Source organism: Sinohyriopsis cumingii, chromosome 1, assembly GCF_028554795.1.
Source record: "Sinohyriopsis cumingii isolate HCF-2022 chromosome 1, ASM2855479v2, whole genome shotgun sequence".
Lineage (NCBI taxonomy): Eukaryota > Metazoa > Mollusca > Bivalvia > Unionida > Unionidae > Sinohyriopsis > Sinohyriopsis cumingii.
Genome location: NC_142961.1, coordinates 17,258,098 through 17,278,524, shown reverse-complemented (window position 1 = coordinate 17,278,524; position 20,427 = coordinate 17,258,098). Strand labels below are relative to the sequence as shown.

Below are 20,427 nucleotides of genomic sequence, written 5' to 3'. Positions count from 1 at the left end.
AATTGATAAAGTCGATTTCAATTGTGGAACACTTTGATCATTTTTCTTGCAATCATTACTTTTTCTTGGCATGGAAAATTAGTCATTTTCATAAGTACAAAATCAAATTCTAAGCTATAACCAAGGATCGAATTTAAGAAACTTCTGATTATTGCATTAAAATCACCTGTCAAAAGTAGTAATGCCTCTGGAAAAAAGTGACTTATTTTCACTAAGTAAGATTCGAAGAACTTCACACCATTTTTCACTTGACTAAGTCAAATACAGTTGACACGTCGGGAGAAATTTATAAGTAACGTATAATGATATATTCTTTAATAAGAAAACTTTTGCATTCAGAATTATCAGGTTCATCTCACAGTTTACCTTTAACAAACAAACAGATACGATACACATACGTTGTTTAACCCTCAACCGAATGATTTGAAACGTGGATCGAGGCTTATACATCCGCTTTGAAATTCTACGCTTTACATTTGAACCACTGACCTTTGTTACTAAAACGGCACTATTTTTATGTACACTGTCATACAACATGGCTCATCAAGCAGCAACTGTCATGCTATATGGCTCATCCAGCAGCAACTGTCATACTACATGGCTCATCCAGCAGCAGCTGTCACACTACATGGCTCATCCAGCAACAGCTGTCATACTACATGGTTTATCCAGCAACAGCTGTCACACTACGTGGCTCATCCAGCAGCAACTGTCATACTATATGGCTCATCCAGCAGCAACTGTCATACTATATGGCTCATCTAGCAGCAACTGTCATACTATATGGCTCATCCATCAAGAACTGTATTACTACATGGCTCATCAAGCAGCTACTGTCATGCTATATGGCTCATCCAGCAGCAACTGTCATACTACATGGTTTATCCAGCAGCAGCTGTCACACTACATGGCTCATCCAGCAACAGCTGTCATACTACATGGTTTATCCAGCAACAGCTGTCACACTACGTGGCTCATCCAGCAGCAAATGTCATACTATATGGCTCATCCAGCAGCAACTGTCATACTATATGGCTCATCCAGCAGCAACTGTCATACTATATGGCTCATCTAGCAGCAACTGTCATACTATATGGCTCATCCATCAAGAACTGTAATACTACATGGCTCATCAAGCAGCTACTGTCATGCTATATGGCTCATCCAGCAGCAACTGTCATACTACATGGCTCATCCAGCAGCAGCTGTCACACTACATGGCTCATCCAGCAGCAACTGTCATACTATATGGCTCATCTAGCAGCAACTGTCATACTATATGGCTCATCCATCAAGAACTGTAATATTACATGGCTCATCAAGCAGCTACTGTCATGCTATATGGCTCATCCTGCAGCAACTGTCATACTACATGGCTCATCCAGCAGCAGCTGTCACACTACATGGCTCATCCAGCAGCAACTGTCGTACTACATGGCTCATCTAGCAGCAACTGTCATACTATATGGCTCATCCATCAAGAACTGTAATATTACATGGCTCATCAAGCAGCTACTGTCATGCTATATGGCTCATCCAGCAGCAACTGTCATACTACATGGCTCATCCAGCAGCAGCTGTCACACTACATGGCTCATCCAGCAGCAACTGTCGTACTACATGGCTCATCCAGCAGCAACTGTCGTACTATATGGCTCATCTAGCAGCAACTGTCATACTACATGGCTCATCCAGCAGCAGCAAGAATATTTAAACCACGATAGTAACCTCCAACATACATTCTGTAAAATTCTCTGAAATTAATCGCATTTCTTTATTTTCAGAAAAAATTGCAGGAATTATTTTAGTAACATCTCAGATCAGTTGCGAATTGTAGAAGGATATATTAGCACATAATGCAAAAGTATATTGTCTGCTTCTACATTCAAATCTGAAGCAATTCTAAAATCTCCCTTATAGTTTAGAGCATAGTCTATGGTAATATAATTTTTTCACAACATAAATATTTTGTACTCTATCTGCACCTACATTGGAGTGTAAAATACTTGTATAGTATTGGTAATTGTTCAGAGCAGATCTGCCATTCATATGTAGCATGAATGCAATTTTTCGATAGCTATTCTGGCGAGAAATTGAAGCCTAAATCCTTTGATTTACCTGGCAAATATCTCAGACTATATTTTATTTAATTGTACTTATGCCTGAATCGTCTGGTAAGTTCAATAATTTTCAAAATGACCCAAGTATTGCTGATCTAGTTATTGTTAAGTTTGAATTGCAATCGCCTCGTCAAGTTTTGAATTCCAAAATAAATGATTGGTCCCCTGCCGACCCATATACACTACTATCATTCGGCTAGTAATTTAAGCCAAGAACCTACTTCTGGAAGAAAAAATATCTCACCGCCCCCCCCCCAACAAAACAAAATAAAAATAAAACAAGTAAACATGGTATGTGGTCAGCCTGTTCGGTGTAACTTTTATTGTCATTTAACCGCTTCTTTCAAAATATTTGTTTTAAATTTCAGCTGAGTTCACATTTCTGTCTGGGAAGGAAATAGAAAAGAATGATGACCTGGTATATGCATCAGATTTGGTGAATACACCCGAGGATTGCGCCAAAATGTGTGTTACTAACCCCAATTTCGTCTGCAATAGCTTTGACTTCTGTTCTCAAGATCCCACTGGAACTTGCCGACTTAGCAAAAGACATATTGGAGATGGAGTAGCCGTGTCCATCAACAGCACGTGTGATCACTTTTCTCGTAAGTATGCCTCAATATTCTCTTTTTTATTTTACTTTTTTAATAGAAGGCAGATGAAATTCAAATATGCGAAAATTATTGATATCCCACAATAGCATGGTATAATTAAGTTAGAATGTCCAGCTAAACATATTTTCACCTCACGTGCTCTATTGCTGTTGTGGCATGTCCTTGTATATCATCGACACGAATTTTCTTATGCATGATGTCCAGTGCCTTTCCTCAGACGTAAAGGGTGTCTGTGAGGATGGTCTTCATTGAAAGACAGAAGAAAACAGAAGTATTCTTATGTGGCCATGGTCTAAATAGCTACACGTGCACCAATCGTAAACATTTTATTCTACTATTAAAGATCTTAATCACGCTGCAGTTAAGGCAAAAAGGGACCACTGAACGACCGACATTAACTTTTCCGTTAGTTCCCGTGCAATCTCCGTTGATGTTCGGACTACCCTGTTTCAGCGTGCATCTAGTGAGTGGTATTGCGCTGTATATCGACATAAACGGTGTTTGAAATCATTTGTGAGCGAATTGAGTTAAATCATTTTATGTGCATTTCGTGACGTACATGTGAAAAATAACTGAGTTACGGGCACGGATAGCATTCGCGATGCTAAGCTTAACCAGCTAGCTTGTAACGAGTGAACAACGAATATATTTCACCGAGTGGATGAAAATACAAGAGTTTGTATCAGTTATTTACTCTGAAAAAGCAAATTTTATTTTTTATTCTATGCTCAAACGTATTGACTAGCTAAAGTGCATACCAGATTGAAGTAACGGACTTCTTTTGGTATGCTGCGCGATAAAGTCAGCTCTTTGCCGTTTACCTACTGCTGGTTTTGTGTATATTCGTACAGAGAATACGAGTAGTAACATAATTTTGTTTCCTTGTTCTAGAAAGAAAAGAAAAGAAATTAAGACTATTAAGGGCTGCATGCTAGGTATTCCAGCTTGCCTGGTCGCCATGCTTACCACAATATACTATGCAACTGGCAACATTGTCTCAGAAATTATTTGGTCATAATGTTTTCGGTGTCGATTAATTGGAGTGAAAAATAATATTGATAATTTTAGGCTTAACATAAAATAAACGGATGCATATTCATCCGTCATTAAATATCATTTAAATAACTAACTTTATTTACTTATTTATTTTCCGTGCAGGGACAGTAAATGGACCTGCCATTCAGGAGTTGCAGATCGAGGACGCATATAACAATCTGCTCCAAAATGTGTACAGCCAGCAAGTGTCAATTATGATGCCAGATGGAACTCAGGTCAATTATCTTTCTATCTATTTATCCACTTACATGTGTATAATTGGGTAAATAAAGTATTTCGATTATTTTTCTTTCCTGTATTTCAAGTAAGCTCACAGAACGGAGTAGCAGTTTTAATTTATTTTAATTTTATTTTTAACTCTTAAAAGAAGTTTGATCATAAGCAATACATACGAATATCTGCAAAGCTGATTATGTCGCTGCTTTGTCAACGGTCGTTTTCTTTCAAATTACTTTTATCAGTTTTGATCATTACAATTCAATCATATATGATAAAATTATATTAGTAAGAGTTTATAGTGATATTTTGGGTTGTAATTTCATATTAAAGTCTTATTTTCCAGTATGTAGCCGTGGATGCGTCTGTTACCTTCGGTGAGTAATACAATAAGTAAATTCGGAACTATCGCTTCTTTTTCTGGGCTGGCTCAGTATCCTTTCTTTATCCAGAGTTCTCTCGAAGACACATTCAGTTGTGATGTTAGTAGTTTCTAGAGTTGCTTTCCACCTTTAACTTCAACTGGCTTTAATATATTTTGTGTAATTTATGTAAACAAGAACAGCCGCTAATAGATTATTCGATAAACACTGAAGTATACAACGAGATTACAGACGTAATAGTTGATTGTAGCTTTAATAAATGCACGTGTAAAGACTATATTTAAATTGATCTAATTGCGAAATACACGAAGTAGGACATCCTTTTTCTACTCTCAAGTTACGATAATTAAATTTGCACATACAAAGATATGAATAGCACTGTAGAAGAAGTCATGCAGGTACAACCAAGAAGAACGTACAGTGTCGATAACTGAGGAAAGAATCAGAAACACACTTATACTAGAAATAAGCGCTATTAGGATACAAACAATACAAGAGACCCAAGAGACGAAAACCGCATCAGTCAGATGACTGAAACCAGTAGGTTCTTAGTCATCCGACATAATATGTCGACTTTAAAAATGATTGACTTGAGAATTAAAAACCAAACAAACAAAGCATAAAACTATTACAGTGGAGATTTCGACAAAACTGTAGTCTCATACACAAGGCTAATCCAACTCTGCTTACATTTTAAGTCCTGTGTACACAGGCCGGCAAAAGCTCGGTTTACATTAATATTCGTACGATATCGTACAAAATTGATGAACCAGTTAGATCTTTAAGTCTTTAATAGGGAATTCACCATTGGTTTAAGTGTGTGTATGGGTGTGGGTGTGTGTGGGGTGGGGGTGGGGGTGGGGGTGGGGGGTGTGTTGGTAATTTTTCAGTGACATGAAGGTATATGCGTCTAGATATAAATGTTAACATCCTTCTGAAGAACATTATAACATCGAACCTAGAATACATTGAAGGAACTGTCACTTTTGGAGGACGCATCATCACAAACATCGATTTTTCAGATGACTTTGATGGACCTGCTGGCTCGGAAACTCGGTTACCAGAGCTGACAACCAACTTTGACAGAGTCTTCTCAAAGTTCTTGATGGAAAGTGCTGTTGCAAAAAGGGCTATGTTCAATCAGTCAACCGTTTTAAAAAAAAATGACATCTCAATAAAAGATCACAAACTGGAGGTACTACACTCCTTTAGATGCATTGGATCTACCAATCGCAAATTAAGAGATTTCAACAATAGAAGATAATCCAGAATTACCCTGCCAGTAGCTTCCCTCTCCAACCTAAAATGAGTGTGTAAAAATGAAATCATCATTAAAAAGAACACAGTCGGAGTACTATGGGGACTAGAAATTTCAATGTACATAGACTTTAAACAAAAACACTGAAAAAAGAGTAAGAGCCATTGAGGCGCGATGAGGCTTTGTAGAACTGTTGTTGAAAGGACACCGGGCATGGCGCTCCAAGTATCTCAATGATCCAGGGATAAATCAGATGAGAAATACTAAGATAACGGTATTATCTGATCAGAGAATGTTGAGAAAACCCCAAATCTGACTCGATAAAAAATTTCCCTGATCTCATTATAGAGCCACCATACAGTGGTCGTGACTGGAGGGTGGGGGTGGATAGGGTCAGTGAAGGGAGACAGGGGAAGTCAGAATTTCGGGAAATTATTTAGTTCAAATTAAATCCCTTGAACTGCTTCACAAATTAATTTGTAACCTGAAAATTTACGCTAAAATATACATGAGGGTAAAGAATGTGCATTATATGAGGTACTCAGCCCTTGTAAAGGAATGATGCAACAAAATACGCAGTGCGATTACTTATAATGGTAAACGAAGTATTATTAATGGTGTGGAGGAAAAACACAATGCAGTTATTTTAAATAGCGAACTAAGTATCACTAACGTTGAAAAGGAAGCATTCAATGTGATTGATTAAAATGGTAAACGAAGTATCATTAATGGTGTGGAGGAAAAACACAATGCGATTATTTTAAATAGCGAACTAAGTATCACTAACGGTGAAAAGAAAGCACTCAGTGGGATTGATTAAAATGGTAAACTAAGCATCAATAAATCAGAAAATTAAGGGTTGTTAAATACATGCTTAAGAGTCTGGAAAGTGAGACCCTTTCAGCAATACATATCCCTAAATCTGTAAGATACGTAGTTCTTTAACACTAAATCGCCGTTATTTTGCGAGCTCATAGTTGCCTGCAATATCCATTCCAGGTTGGATATCTCAGGCTCCAGTTCCATCACTCACTGGACAGTTTTCCTATAATCTAGAAATGGTAATTCCAAGTCAGAAAGCTGTGTACAACACGAAGGTAAGTGAATAAAATTAATGACCTTTATGGTTATTTATCTACAGCTACACGTGAATTTATTGTCTTGATAAAGCAACTATATATGGCAGTAAATGTTAAGTCTAACTCACCCACCCACGAAAATCTAAACCTTAATTCATGTATAGTAGAAACTGCAGTTTTGTTTGCATGTGAACCATTGTGACTAACAACTAATGTTATAAAATGCAAATGATGTATGCATGTGAACCGTTGTGACTAACAAGTAATGTTATAAAATGCAAATGATGTATGCATGTGAACCGTTGTGACTAACAAGTAATGTTATAAAATGCAAATGCTGTATGCATGTGAACCGTTGTGACTAACAAGTAATGTTATAAAATGCAAATTCTGCATGTATGTGAACCGTTGTGACTAACAAGGAATATTATAAAATGCAAGTTCTGTATGTATGTGAATAACTAGCAGTATTATAAATGCAAATTTTGTATGTATGTGAACCGTTGTGAAAAACTATATTATAATTTGGCCTTAGGTTCTCATGCGAACATAAAGCACAATAATATTACAATTTGTAGTTTACCTATCGGAAATAGAAAACTTTCCATATTTCTAGTATCCTCTGTTAAAAACCGGGTTACGTGATTTATGAAAATATACATTTGCAAATAAAATATACATTTGGTCCCATATGAGAATTCCTCAATGCCCACGTGATTGATAAAATCACTTGTTTGATAGCAGCATATCCGACAACAGGTGATATATCTTTTCTGTTCAGCTTTGGACAAATGAAAATTGGCCTTATATATATATATATTGTTATACGCACACGGGTATTTACTTGACCGAGCGGTTGTCAAACCCTGGCGCGATTCTCGCTAGAAGTCATAAGTTTCCCCGACTTTCCAAAGACTTCCATACAATCTCAGTTGTAAATCAGAAAGCCCGACGTGTCCATTCTATACCTAAATTTTCCTCTAATTAATGCAAGACCACAGATAAACCAAACTGTCAACTATCCATCAACCGTACATCTGCGTGTTTTGGCTTCATTATGTTTCCGTACCACCAACCGTTCACGCCTTAGAACCTATGTGAGTACTCCCTAACAATGGGAACTATTTTAACTCCGCCACCTTAGGCCAGTCAATGTATGCTTTCCAGGCACATTTCGCCGATATAACTGCACCATATTCGGCCGCATGGCGACATAAACGGTCTCTGCCAAGTCCCTTTTTATTTATGCCCTTGTGTAATTTACCGGTTTAATACCGTAAGTGCTGTCCTTGCAGGCACGCTACCAATGTATACCACTAGCTTTTAATATGTACTATTTTACGACAGGGACAGTCATTCGGTTCTGGTCGGAATTCACTACTAGTGAACCAGGACATCATGGAAACACACTAACACTTCACTCCGTGACGTTTGCTCCTATTGATTAGCTCATTAGTTCGGGCCAGGAATATTTCCATGGCGCCAAATTCCAATAATCAAACAAGTAATCACACAAATCTAAGAATTGCTTAAAACGGGGCACTACAACCACGTGTACATACTCTAAATTTACTACAATATATATATATATATATATATATATATATATATATATATATATATATATATATATATATAGTAATAAATATTTGTATGCAGGCCGTATACGCAGTGTGACTGCCTTAATTCTAATATTTTATTCAGGGGAGGCTTATTAGCCTAATTTGTTACATTCAGGCTTTTATGTTATTATATTATACTCGCCATAAATGTGATGTTTACGTCATACCCCTGTCTTGCAGATCTGGTATGACTATGATTATAAATTGGTTCGCTATGACATCGTCAACACAGAGCCCAATCGCCCACTGTATACACCGATTACCACAATTCATGACTTTAATAAAGGTAAGACTTTGTTTTTGGAAAATTCAATCAACTTTGTTAAGTTAGCATCAAGCAATGATTTATCAAGGACTAAATATTAATAAATTGATAATTTATGCAGTGGAAATAAATGAATAAATTTAAAGTCTCGAGATTTGTTGGCCTATCTGATGAGAGACCAAAACCCGATCAAAGCTTTATCACATGACATAATAAAGTTTTAATTTCATGCTTTTGATTGACAGTGCAAAAGCTTGTTTCAAGAGACTTATAAAAATATAAACTTTAAAAAGGACAAAGATAAATATTAAGTTTAGACATATGAAGATATGATTTGTGATGTCTTCCGAATATGCATGATAGTTACGTTCTTACCATGATTCCAAAACAAAGCTTTGCATGGGGACTCCTCAGACCTACAAGACGAGAGTTCGTCAGATTATGTTGACTTTGTCTTCGTCATAATCACCTGACAGGTGTCAATCCATTGAGGGAATTCGGAATCAATTGTCTCCTTTTTACTGGCATGCGAGAGGTACCCAAGTTCGATACTGTCTGAGATATGGGAATGTCGCTTGGCTATTCTGTATTTTGTACTGAAAGTAATACTACTTTACAGTCAGCAAGTAAATCCCACTCCATGAAAACCTGCAACGAATTGATAGATATATTTAAACTGCTAATGTTAAATTGAAAAACGTTGGCTTAAAATGCATGTCAATCATTATTCATACTAATATAATTGAAAATAAATCGCATTTTCATGAAGACTCATTGACTCGTGTAGTCACAAAGTTACCCCTCTATATAATATAACACGTTGAATCGTGTAGTCACAAATTGACCTCTCTATAGAATATAACATATTAACTTGTATAGTCACAAAGTGACCCAGGTATAGAATTTAACAGATACAAACACACAATGTGAGCTTATGATATATACATCCATTGTGATTGTAGTTTTTGTTTCTGAGTTTGCGGAAGCCAACTGCAATATGTGCCAAATGTATAACTTGAACAACGAAAAATTAATATAAATTTCCATATGTGTTTCTAAGCCTCACCCCAGCCCTCCCAAACATGCAGTATTTAAGATGATCAGAAACTCAGGTACTGAACCATTCAATTTAGTTTGTGTGGGACTGTGTAATCTTTAAGTCCTGTTCAATAATTGTACACGCTTTTTGTCTTGTCTGTGTGTATGCGCGTCTCTCTATCCATCTGCCTGTATATCTCTATGCATGTCTGTCTGTTTGTCCGTCTAACATGACTCGTTTCCTATTACAAGGAAACTACAACGTAGGATACTTAAGATTTTTGTTATCATATTGTAAAATTTATGATATACATTATATTTTATATGGTAGTAACATATCCATAAGCTATTATCATTATCAATATTTATTTTTTTCAATTCTTATTTTTGTGCTTCCACTGCTTTTTGTATTTAAAGTATAATATTACATTAAGTATGCATTTACGTTCACGTGTGCTTGCAGGTCTGTCGTATGACATTAACAACGACCTGGGTAACTGTACCGTTACACCGATTACAAATAGCTCATTTGATGTCGGATTAGACAATTCCTCTGCGAATACACTAGGAGCTGCCTATATGAAAATGAAAAGTCCACTCGATTTATTTTACCTGAATGCTTCCTACCGCTTTGCAGGACAGGTAAGTTGTATTTAAATTTGTTTCTATTAACGTACAATTTTCTTTTATAAAAACGTGTCTTGAACTGTGGCAGAATCCCAAGTGGGGACAAAAAGGGTGAAGCCGTCGGAAGCTCCTGCAGTTTAAGCGTTTCTAAATCATAATTTTAACCATCTTACTTTAAAGAAAACGTAATATGGGAAACGTTCCTATCGTTCCACGTTTATTTAAATTTTTGGGTGGGGGTGGGAGTGCGCAAACTCCATCATCTCCTTTTGATCAGCCCCCGGTAATTTTTCAGTGCTTGTAAATTCGTTTGCAACAATATTTGTCCAGCCAGTAGCTAACTAACGTGGGGGATGATGGGGGCGGACGGGCGGTTGTCCTTGGCGCAAGAGGTCATGGGATACCAAAATGCCGGGCGCCAGAGGTCTTGGGGCGCCAAAACCTCTTTAAGCCATCATCGTCGCCCCGAGCGCCAATTACCCTTAGTACGCCAGTATGTCTAGCAGTATATATTTAAAGTATGTACATGTTGTTTCATACTTTTCTACAAACAAAATTAATATGGTCCGCATGCATTCTTCTCTTTTTATTATGTCTCATAAATTTGCTTAAAGGTTACATGCAATCACTAGTAACTAATATGCGCTTTATAAAGCACTACCCTGATTAATATTTGTCCCTACACACAAAACGACAAATTTCTTTTCATTTCCATATATTTTAACCATTAATGGTAGAATTTTGATTATGAATTTAAATAAGTGCTAATTGGGTAATCTATATTTTAGTTTCATTATTTTAATTGGGTTATCTATATTTATATTTCATTATTTTAATTGGGTTATTTATATTTATATTTCATTATTTTAATTGGACTATCTATGTTTATAATTCATTGATTTAATTGGGTTATCTATATTTATATTTCGTTATTTTAATTGGACTATCTATATTTATAATTCATTATTTTAATTGGGTTATCTATATTTATATATCATTATTTTAACTCGGCTATCTATATTTTGATTTCATTATTTTTTATCAAATCCAGAAAACGGTCCGAGGAATGCTGTGTGATATATTTGAAGCAAAGCAAATGGACTTTCCTCTGGGGAATCAAGTCGCAAAAGCTAATTTACAATTTTATTTTCTTACGGTAAGACAGTGTACTTGCAGAAAATATTATCTGGAGTCTAAACGTCTTTGATTTAATACTTTATTGCTCAAAATGTATTCCAACTGACATTTTCTTCAGATGCAAACTACGCTTGTTAAAAATAAATACTTGATTCGTAATCTGTAAATGTACGACTTTCCAGTTTAAAAGAAAATATAAAATGTTATATCTGAAAGAAGAAAAAGAAAAAGAAGAAAAAATAAAAAATAAAAAAAACAATTAAGAAAAGGATATTTTTGTGATTCCATACATACTAATTTTTCTTAGGAAATGTATGTGCGTATGTTATCATTCTTCACGTAAAAATCGTGTCAGTTTTGATATAACTTTTAAACGTACAAATTTACTTTCGGAGCTTACAGCAAAGGTGAGGTGAATTGAAAATATGATTAAGAAACTAACATTGTCGGCGACAACGCAAGAATTGAAAAGTTTGCTTGAGATATGCATGAATGTCAAAAAAGTTTTCTTTAGAGACGAAACGTTCTTTTTTCCCGCCATCAAATAAATGTTTTAGATTGGTTATTAATTTTTTTATTTTGAAAAATATTAACTCTTAAGTACCGCGATATATTTGAGCTTTTTATAGTAACAATCTTGTAATATTTATGTCATTGATGTTTTGATGTACTTAAGACAGACAGAACAATCTTATACAATATACGTCAGTTGATATTTTGACGTACTCGAGACGGATAGAACAATTTGTATTTTTATCTCAATTGAACGTTTTGAGGTACTCAAGACGTACAGAACAATCCTGCATTTTTTACGTCATTGATGTTTTAAGGTATTTAAGACGGACATAGAAGATTAATAGATTCTTTATGTGCATCGGTGTAGGGTAGGAAAATGTCACCTGAGTGATGCATCGGTGTAGAGTAGGAATATGTCACCTGAGTAATGCATCGGTGTAGGGTAGGAATATGTCACCTGAGTGATGCATCGGTGTAGAGTAGGAATATGTCACCTGAGTGATGCATCGGTGTCGGGTAGGAATATGTCACCTGAGTGATGCATCGGTGTAGGGTAGGAATATGTCACCTGAGTGGTGCATGGGTGTAGGGTAGGAATATGTCACCTGAGTGATGCATGGATGTAGGGTAGGAATATGTCACCTGAGTGGTGCATGGGTGTAGGGTATGAATATGCTACCTGAGTGATGCATCGGTGTCGGGTAGGAATACGTCACCTGAGTGATGCATGGGTTTAGGGTAGGAATATGTCATCTGAGTGATGCATCAGTGTAGGGTAGGAATATATCACCTGAGTGATGCATCAGTGTAGAGTAGGAATATGTCACCTGAGTTGTGCATGGGTGTAGGGTAGGAATATGTCACCTGAGTGATGCATGGGTGTAGGGTACTAATATGTCACCTGAGTGATGCATCGATGTAGGGTAGGAAAAATGCCAGCTGAGTGAGCATCGGTGTGGGGTAGGAAAATGCCACCTGAGTGATGTATCGGTGTAGGGTAGGAATATGTCACCTGAGTGATGCATCGATGTAGGGTAGGAATATGTCACCTGAGTGATGCATCGGTGTAGAGTAGGAATATGTCACCTGAGTGGTGCATGGGTGTAGGGTAGGAATATGTCACCTGAGTGGTGCATGGGTGTAGGGTAGGAATATGTCACCTGAGTGATGCATCGGTGTAGGGTAAGAATATGTCACCTGAGTGATGCATCTGTGTAGAGTAGGAATATGTCACCTGAGTGATGCATCGGTGTAGGGTAGGAAAATGCCACCTGAGTGATGCATCGGTGTAGGATAGGAAAATGCCACCTGAGTGATGTATCGGTGTCGGGTAGGAATATGTCACCTGAGTGATGCATCGATGTATTGTAGGAAAATGCCACCTGAGTGATGTATCGGTGTAGGGTAGGAATATGTCACCTGAGTGATGCATTGGTGTAGGGTAGGAATATGTCACCTGAGTGATGCATGGATGTAGGGTAGGAATATGTCACCTGAGTAATGCATCGGTGTAGAGTAGGAATATATCACCTGAGTGGTGCATGGGTGTAGGGTAGGAATATGTCGCCTGAGTGATGCATCAGTGTAGGGTATGAATATGTTACCTGAGTGATGCATCAGTGTAGAGTAGGAATATGTCACCTGAGTGGTGCATGGGTGTAGGGTAGGAATATGTCACCTGAGTGGTGCATGGATGTAGGGTAGGAATATGTCACCTGAGTGGTGCATGGGTGTAGGGTAGGAATATGTCACCTGAGTGATGCATGGGTGTAGGGTAGGAAAATGCCACCTGAGTGATGCATCGGTGTAGTGTAGGAAAATGCCACCTGAGTGATGCATCGGTGTCGGGTAGGAATATGTCACCTGAGTGATGCATCGATGTAGGGTAGGAAAATGCCACCTGAGTAATGTATCGGTGTAGGGTAGGAATATGTCAACTGAGTGATGCATGAGTGTAGGGTAGGAATATGTCACCTGAGTGATGAATCAGTGTAGAGTAGGAATATGCCACCTGAGTGATGCATCAGTGTATGAAAGGAAAATGACACCTGTGTGATGCATCAGTGTAGGATAGGAAAATGCCACATGTGTGATGCATCAGTGTACGATAGGAAAATGCCATCTGATTGTCATATATTTGCGTCAGACAAAGGATTTACAAATTCGAAAGGTTTAACACCCATTACGAGTCTGCTTCAGAGAGTCGAATTTATTTGACTCACGTCGGAAAGAGACTAGGATGTTCCGAATTTCCCTTACTACTAGGCTATAAAAATTTCGTTTCCGAAGACGGAAAGAGGGTAGCAAAAGGAATTCCTGTTAAATTTATTCCATCACGGCACGATTTGATACTGTGGGTGCTCATTTTATAAAAGAGGAATGCCATTCCTAGTTAAAAACCGATTACTGTCAAAAGTTTTAATTGCCGTTAAAGGTATCTTTTCTCAATTTATTGAACTCTGAAGATATTGATTTAATTAACTTTGACCACTGCTGCTATGGTATTGTCTGTTGATTGAGTTTTCCGTCGTTTGAAGCTCAGTGCAAGATGAACGCTTGTCACAATTGATTGATTTTGCATGCATCTAATCTGAATCACGGTTACAAACATATCGGACGTACTAGGTCTACTCTGTCTGAATACAGACAAACATTCCGTACACTGGCTAACATCTCCGTACAGCTAGGACATTGTCGCTACCACATAAGTTGACGTCCATGGCAGTATTTCTAACGTTTTCATAGTAAATCTTTCTCGATCTTTCCGTCAACAATCGTTTATTTGAGTGGCAGGCCTAGGGGTTCAAAGAAATAGTGCATGCAGTTGCGCGGTTTATGACATCATCCAGAAAGTAGATTTATAAAACCCAGTTAGAAAAAAAATCGAGAAAATAATTTATGTTGACAAGAAAAATAATTTGCCGCAGTAAAACAAATTAGACATTATTATTATAATAAACTTTTAAAAGTTTTTTTTTTACGTGTTATAAAATGCAAATGCTGTATGCATGTTAACCATTGTGACTAACAAGTAATGTTATAAAATGCAAATGCTGTATGCATGTGAACCGTTGTGACTAACAAGTAATGTTATAAAATGCAAATTCTGTATGTATGTGAACCGTTGTGACTAACAAGGAATATTATAAAATGCAAATGCTGTATGCATGTGAATAACTAGCAGTATTCTAAATGCAAATTTTGTATGTATGTGAACCGTTGTGAAAAACTATATTATAATTTGGCCTTAGGTTCTCATGCGAACATAAAGCACAATAATATTACAATTTGTAGTTTACCTATTGGAAATAGAAAACTTTCCATATTTCTAGTATCCTCTGTTAAAAACCGGGTTACGTGATTTATGAAAATATACATTTGCAAATAAAACATACATTTGGTCCCATATGAGAATTCCTCAATGCCCACGTGATTGATAAAATCACTTGTTTGATAGCAGCATATCCGACAACAGGTGATATATCTTTTCTGTTCAGCTTTGGACAAATGAAAATTGGCCTTATATATATGTATGGATTTTTTTCCTTAATATGCGGGTTTGTTGTCATTGTTGTGGAGGTACGGACGGATAATCCCAGAGTGAGGAATTTTTAAAATGTTTGAAACTGCGTTGTAAAATATCAACATTAGTTTGGAAGCATACTTAATTTTTAATGCAATATTTCTTCGGTATTACAATAATAATGCACGCCGAGTGCTGAATGATGGGAAAAATGACACGAAAGCTCTCGGTGCTATATCTATATTAGTTCCTACTCGCTCTTTTTTAGAAATGTGGACTGTCTTTATTAAATGCAGATAAAGTGAGGATTTTTTTTTTTTAAAATATGTGTGGTCAGACCATTACGGGAATTGCCCGACTATGTGCACGCCGCGCTCTATTGAACACACTACGGTAATCACAAACATGTTAATATAGTCTCTTCATTTTCTTCGAAGAACCCGAAGACAATTGCTGCCGTTCTTTGTTTGTTGTTTTATTAAGTACTTTTATTATTGTTTTCTATGGTCTTTAAGGATGATTGGAATGAAATGTCCCAAGAATCTGGTACCCCAGTCAATACTCAGCCTGTAAAACTTGTCGCTGATGCCGTAAATGTAAGTAATTCTCTTGCCAGTATATTATTGATTGATAATGTTGAAATTTTGTATCGTTTTACGACCATACACATGACAATATCAACGCATATATATGCTTACAATTATAAATAGTTAAAAAGACAATAATGAATATCAGGTAATAGATATTAGAGCTATATTTTAACCACTGTTATGAAATTACGTCAAAACACGATAAGGGCCCATGGACAAATGAGTAAAATCTTTTTGGAGTTTTGAACTTATCGGAATCACTTGATGTGATTTTAGCCGTCCAATGGTTGCTACAAAGGTTTGGTCCAAATGTATACATTATAACTGGTATAATATAAAAGGCATGTAGAAGCAACGAAACAAGTAAAACATAAAATAAAACAATTACCAGCACATTCAATTATAATACAAACATGGAACCTGTCTATGACTAATGTCTTCCAAGAGTCATATTGTCTTATAAATATTTATCTGATCTTGTTCGAAAATATACCCCTTCAAACCCTAATCTATTAAACATTAGTCAGAGGAATACATTTTAAATGACCAGCAAAACTGAAAAAGGAAAGACAACCTGGTTCACTGTCAGAATGCAAACCACTCACATCCTACTAATCATCATTCTATTCGTCTACATTGAATATAAATAACGGATGACTTTATTAGGCATCATCATTCTGTTTGACTACATTGAATATAAATAACGGATGACTTAATTAGGCATCATCATTCTGTTTGACTACATTGAATATAAATAACGGATGACTTTATTAGTCATCATCATTCTGTTTGACTACATTGAATATAAATGACGGATGACTTTATTAGGCATCATCATTCTATTTCACTATATTGAATGGAGATATGCAACGGATGGCTTTATTAGGCATCATCATTCTATTTGACTACATTGAATATAAATGACGGATGGCTTTATTAGGCATCATCATTCTATTTAACTATATTGAATGGAGATATTCAACGGATAACTTTATTAGGCATCATCATTCTGTTTGACTACATTGAATAGAAATAAGCAACGGATGATTTTCTTAGGCATCTGAGGTTCTGGATGTGATTCAGACACGCAGCAGAGCAGTTTGGTTGATATATCATATAAACCGATTAATTGACCACACCAGAGGAAAATTCCAGTGATGATGTCATTAAATTAAATAATATAAAAATTTTAAGGCAACAAGCAACATGAGTGTGTGTTTGTGTTTCTTGGATTTTTAGCGTAGCTTTAACAATTTGTCAGTCATATCGCCGGAGCGGTCAGCAACATGAGTAGATAACATAACGTTGTGAAAGTTGTTCGGTTTAAATTATTATTTTTACAAGGATATCATTCAGAATGCATTCAAAGATTTTATATGATCTGGTATAAAATCAAGCAGAAATAGTCTTGTTTCTTTAGAATGGATTAATTCTTTGAGACAAAAGCTTGAAGATCGGATTTGTTAGACGCAGTAGTGGATAAAAATGGAAGCCAATATGTATTACTATATTTTCTTGTTTAGAGTGCCTTTTCATTGACATACAACTTTTTCGACTTCAATGAGCAACATCCAGACCTTTCAAACTTCAATGTTCTGCCGTGTTTCACTGGAGATCAGCAGAAGATGTTTCTGATCACATTTCAAGGTGAGACTCTTTCGTTTAATGTTTGTTAATAAAAATCTCACTTGCGTTGCCTGACACAACAATTAAAGAACGGGAAATGCTTATATATATATATATATATATATATATATATATATATATATATATATATATATATATATATAAGCATTTCCCGTTCTTTAATTGTTGTGTCACGTCATGGATCAGCATTGTGTTTTAAATATTCATTTGGTTGAAGACAGGTTTTCTTGCGTTATACCCATCAAGGTAAAAGAGAATCACATACGAGCTACTGCTATTTGGCTAAATGTTTTAGCAAGAATAAGCTATATCAATGGATCGTGTTTCATAAATTAGATCATTATGCAAGAATAAAGGTTATACCTTTTATTAACTTCAAAAATAGCTCGGTCCATAGATTCCAGATGAGCCGAATCAAGGATTCGTGTGAAATGCCAAAATAGAATGCTGGACACCTGACAGATAAACAGCTTTTCCGCCAATTCTTGAGCGAAATGAATTGCACTTCCATTGCATTCATTCTAATCAAACGAACGGCAGTCCTATTGTATTCATTCTGTTCAAATGAACTGCAGTCCCATTGTATACATCCTTTTCAAATGAATTACAGTTTCATTATATTCATTCTGTTCAAGTGAATTGCAGTCCCACTGTATTCATTACATTCAAATGAATAATTATAATAAAATTGTTTTGAGTAACATTTCATTTCTTTAGATTTTAATAAGAATTTATCAAATTGAGAAATAGTGATTTAGCATTTGATTTATTTTGATAGTTTTTTCATCGAAGATTCTAACACATTCTTGAAATTATTAATAATCTTGCATGTATTCAAATAATCAACACTGATGATGTATACTTGGTATTTGCCGTTATTGGCAATAATTGACCGTCATCTAATGAAGGTTGTCATCTAATGAAGGCCGTGTTCTAATGAGGGCCGTGATCTAATGAAGGCTGTCATCTAATGAAGGCCGTAATCGAATGAGGGCCATGCTCAAATTAATTTCAATGATCTTTAATGAGTAGTCTTTTTACCTTGCCCAACATCACTATCACTATGACATCAAGCTTCTTATCATGCAATCCAGGTGAGAAATGTAAGCCCCATTACGTAATTATGAATAGAATTATCTTCTTCCGATTAGAAACAAAACGAATAACATAAAATTACTATTACTGTTGTTTCTATAACTCCAAGAATTAATATTGCAAAAAGCAATACAACTATTACTTATACGACTTTTTCTGCTACAACCATAAATACCAAAGCAACAGCAACAACAACAACGGCAACTACTACTACTTCTGTCACTACAGTGATACAAATAATATCATTATTTTCACACAGGTTCATATCATCCAACTCTCGACGGTAGGGTGAGGATTTTCCAGAAAAACGTTCGGCTAACGCTGGCTGCATTCTTATCCGTTTCCCCTCTCCGATTCCAGAATGCTCAGATCACCTTTAAAGGGAACGAAATTTACTACACAGCAACCATGGTGGAACAAGCACCAGTCATACGTAAGTTGAGATCCCATGCTTACCTTGTGGTGGACCACAAAACAGTTTCTTAAGAGTTATAATACTTCATGCATTCTCTCAGCATTAGTTTAGTTATTTTGTTGAAGACGTGAGTGACCGTGTCTATGAATATTTGTCAGAGGCTCCCAATGAAAACATGTCTGCTTTCATGTCTTTTTCTTTTGTCTTTTTATTCTCTTTCAGTCTGTTAGTTTCCTCTGTGCACGAATATAAAGGTTGACGTAATAACTATCTTGCAATACAGGTCAGTTGTGGAACGTCAAAGGCGTACCAACATCATATTTTGGAGCTTACCAGAGGTGGTCGCCCAAGGCTGCACCTTAAAACTTGATTTCTGGAGTTTTGTTTGACAATCTTGAACTTAACTAGTTGGTGTTCATCACAAATTTAATTGATTAAGTTCCAGCCTGTCTGCGTGGGTTCGAGTCTAGGATTCGGCCAATGTGGGTATGTGAGAAGGCTTGCCAGTAGCTTTTCGTGTGTCGGTGGTTCTTCCCGGGGTTTTCCCGGGTTCTTCCTCCACCGTTAATACTGGCCGCCATGCATAGCCTATCGTGTGCTGAAAAATGGCGTTAAACCCCACAACAACAACAATAACAATACATCACATATCCTTAATCGCTGCTGTTTGCGATTATCAGGATGTAGGGCTTATACATTTCAATACCTTTTAGCTCAAAGGTACACAGTTTGATGTAAACCCAGACTACCTGTAAAAGATCATCAAACCACTAACAGCAGATATGAAATATCTGAAAGAAAACACACCTGAAATCCAATTTCCATCAGTCGCTGCAAAATTCATGATTGATGAACATGTCAACGGAGATATGTTCAATATGTTAGTACAGTGGCTCAGAATCGTGAAGTGCAGCTGACTTTAGACGGACTTCGCTCACAGATAAACTGCTTTATCCAATTCCTGTAAACAAGAGCAATTGCAGTGTTCATTCGTTTGCATTAATTGATCTTTAGTGGTCCAGAATACGAAATGTAAAATATAAAAACAAATGTTTACCTTTTTACGAGCATTGTTAAAAGAAAATTAAATCTGGATCACTGAACGTTTTTTGACCTAAAGGTAAATGCACATTTGTGTATACTGACTTCTTTAACCGTATGCAAATTTACGATGTTATCTGTGCGATTGAAAAAGTAGACACTCGCGATATAGTAATTATACCAGA

At 36.3% G+C, this 20,427-nt stretch overlaps 1 protein-coding gene across 1 annotated transcript in view; it reads left to right on the top strand.

Moving 5' to 3' along the window:
• Window positions 1–20,427, top strand: part of LOC149806495 (uncharacterized) — a 98,407-nt gene that overhangs the window by 54,197 nt on the left and 23,783 nt on the right. The window contains exons 14-23 of the mRNA XM_089953875.1: window positions 2,489–2,725; window positions 3,893–4,005; window positions 4,353–4,383; window positions 6,647–6,744; window positions 8,529–8,634; window positions 10,115–10,293; window positions 11,330–11,434; window positions 15,970–16,050; window positions 17,568–17,691; window positions 19,046–19,219. Of these exons, the coding sequence (XP_089810001.1) occupies window positions 2,489–2,725; window positions 3,893–4,005; window positions 4,353–4,383; window positions 6,647–6,744; window positions 8,529–8,634; window positions 10,115–10,293; window positions 11,330–11,434; window positions 15,970–16,050; window positions 17,568–17,691; window positions 19,046–19,219 (1,248 nt within the window). The remainder of the gene's footprint in view (window positions 1–2,488; window positions 2,726–3,892; window positions 4,006–4,352; window positions 4,384–6,646; window positions 6,745–8,528; window positions 8,635–10,114; window positions 10,294–11,329; window positions 11,435–15,969; window positions 16,051–17,567; window positions 17,692–19,045; window positions 19,220–20,427) is intronic.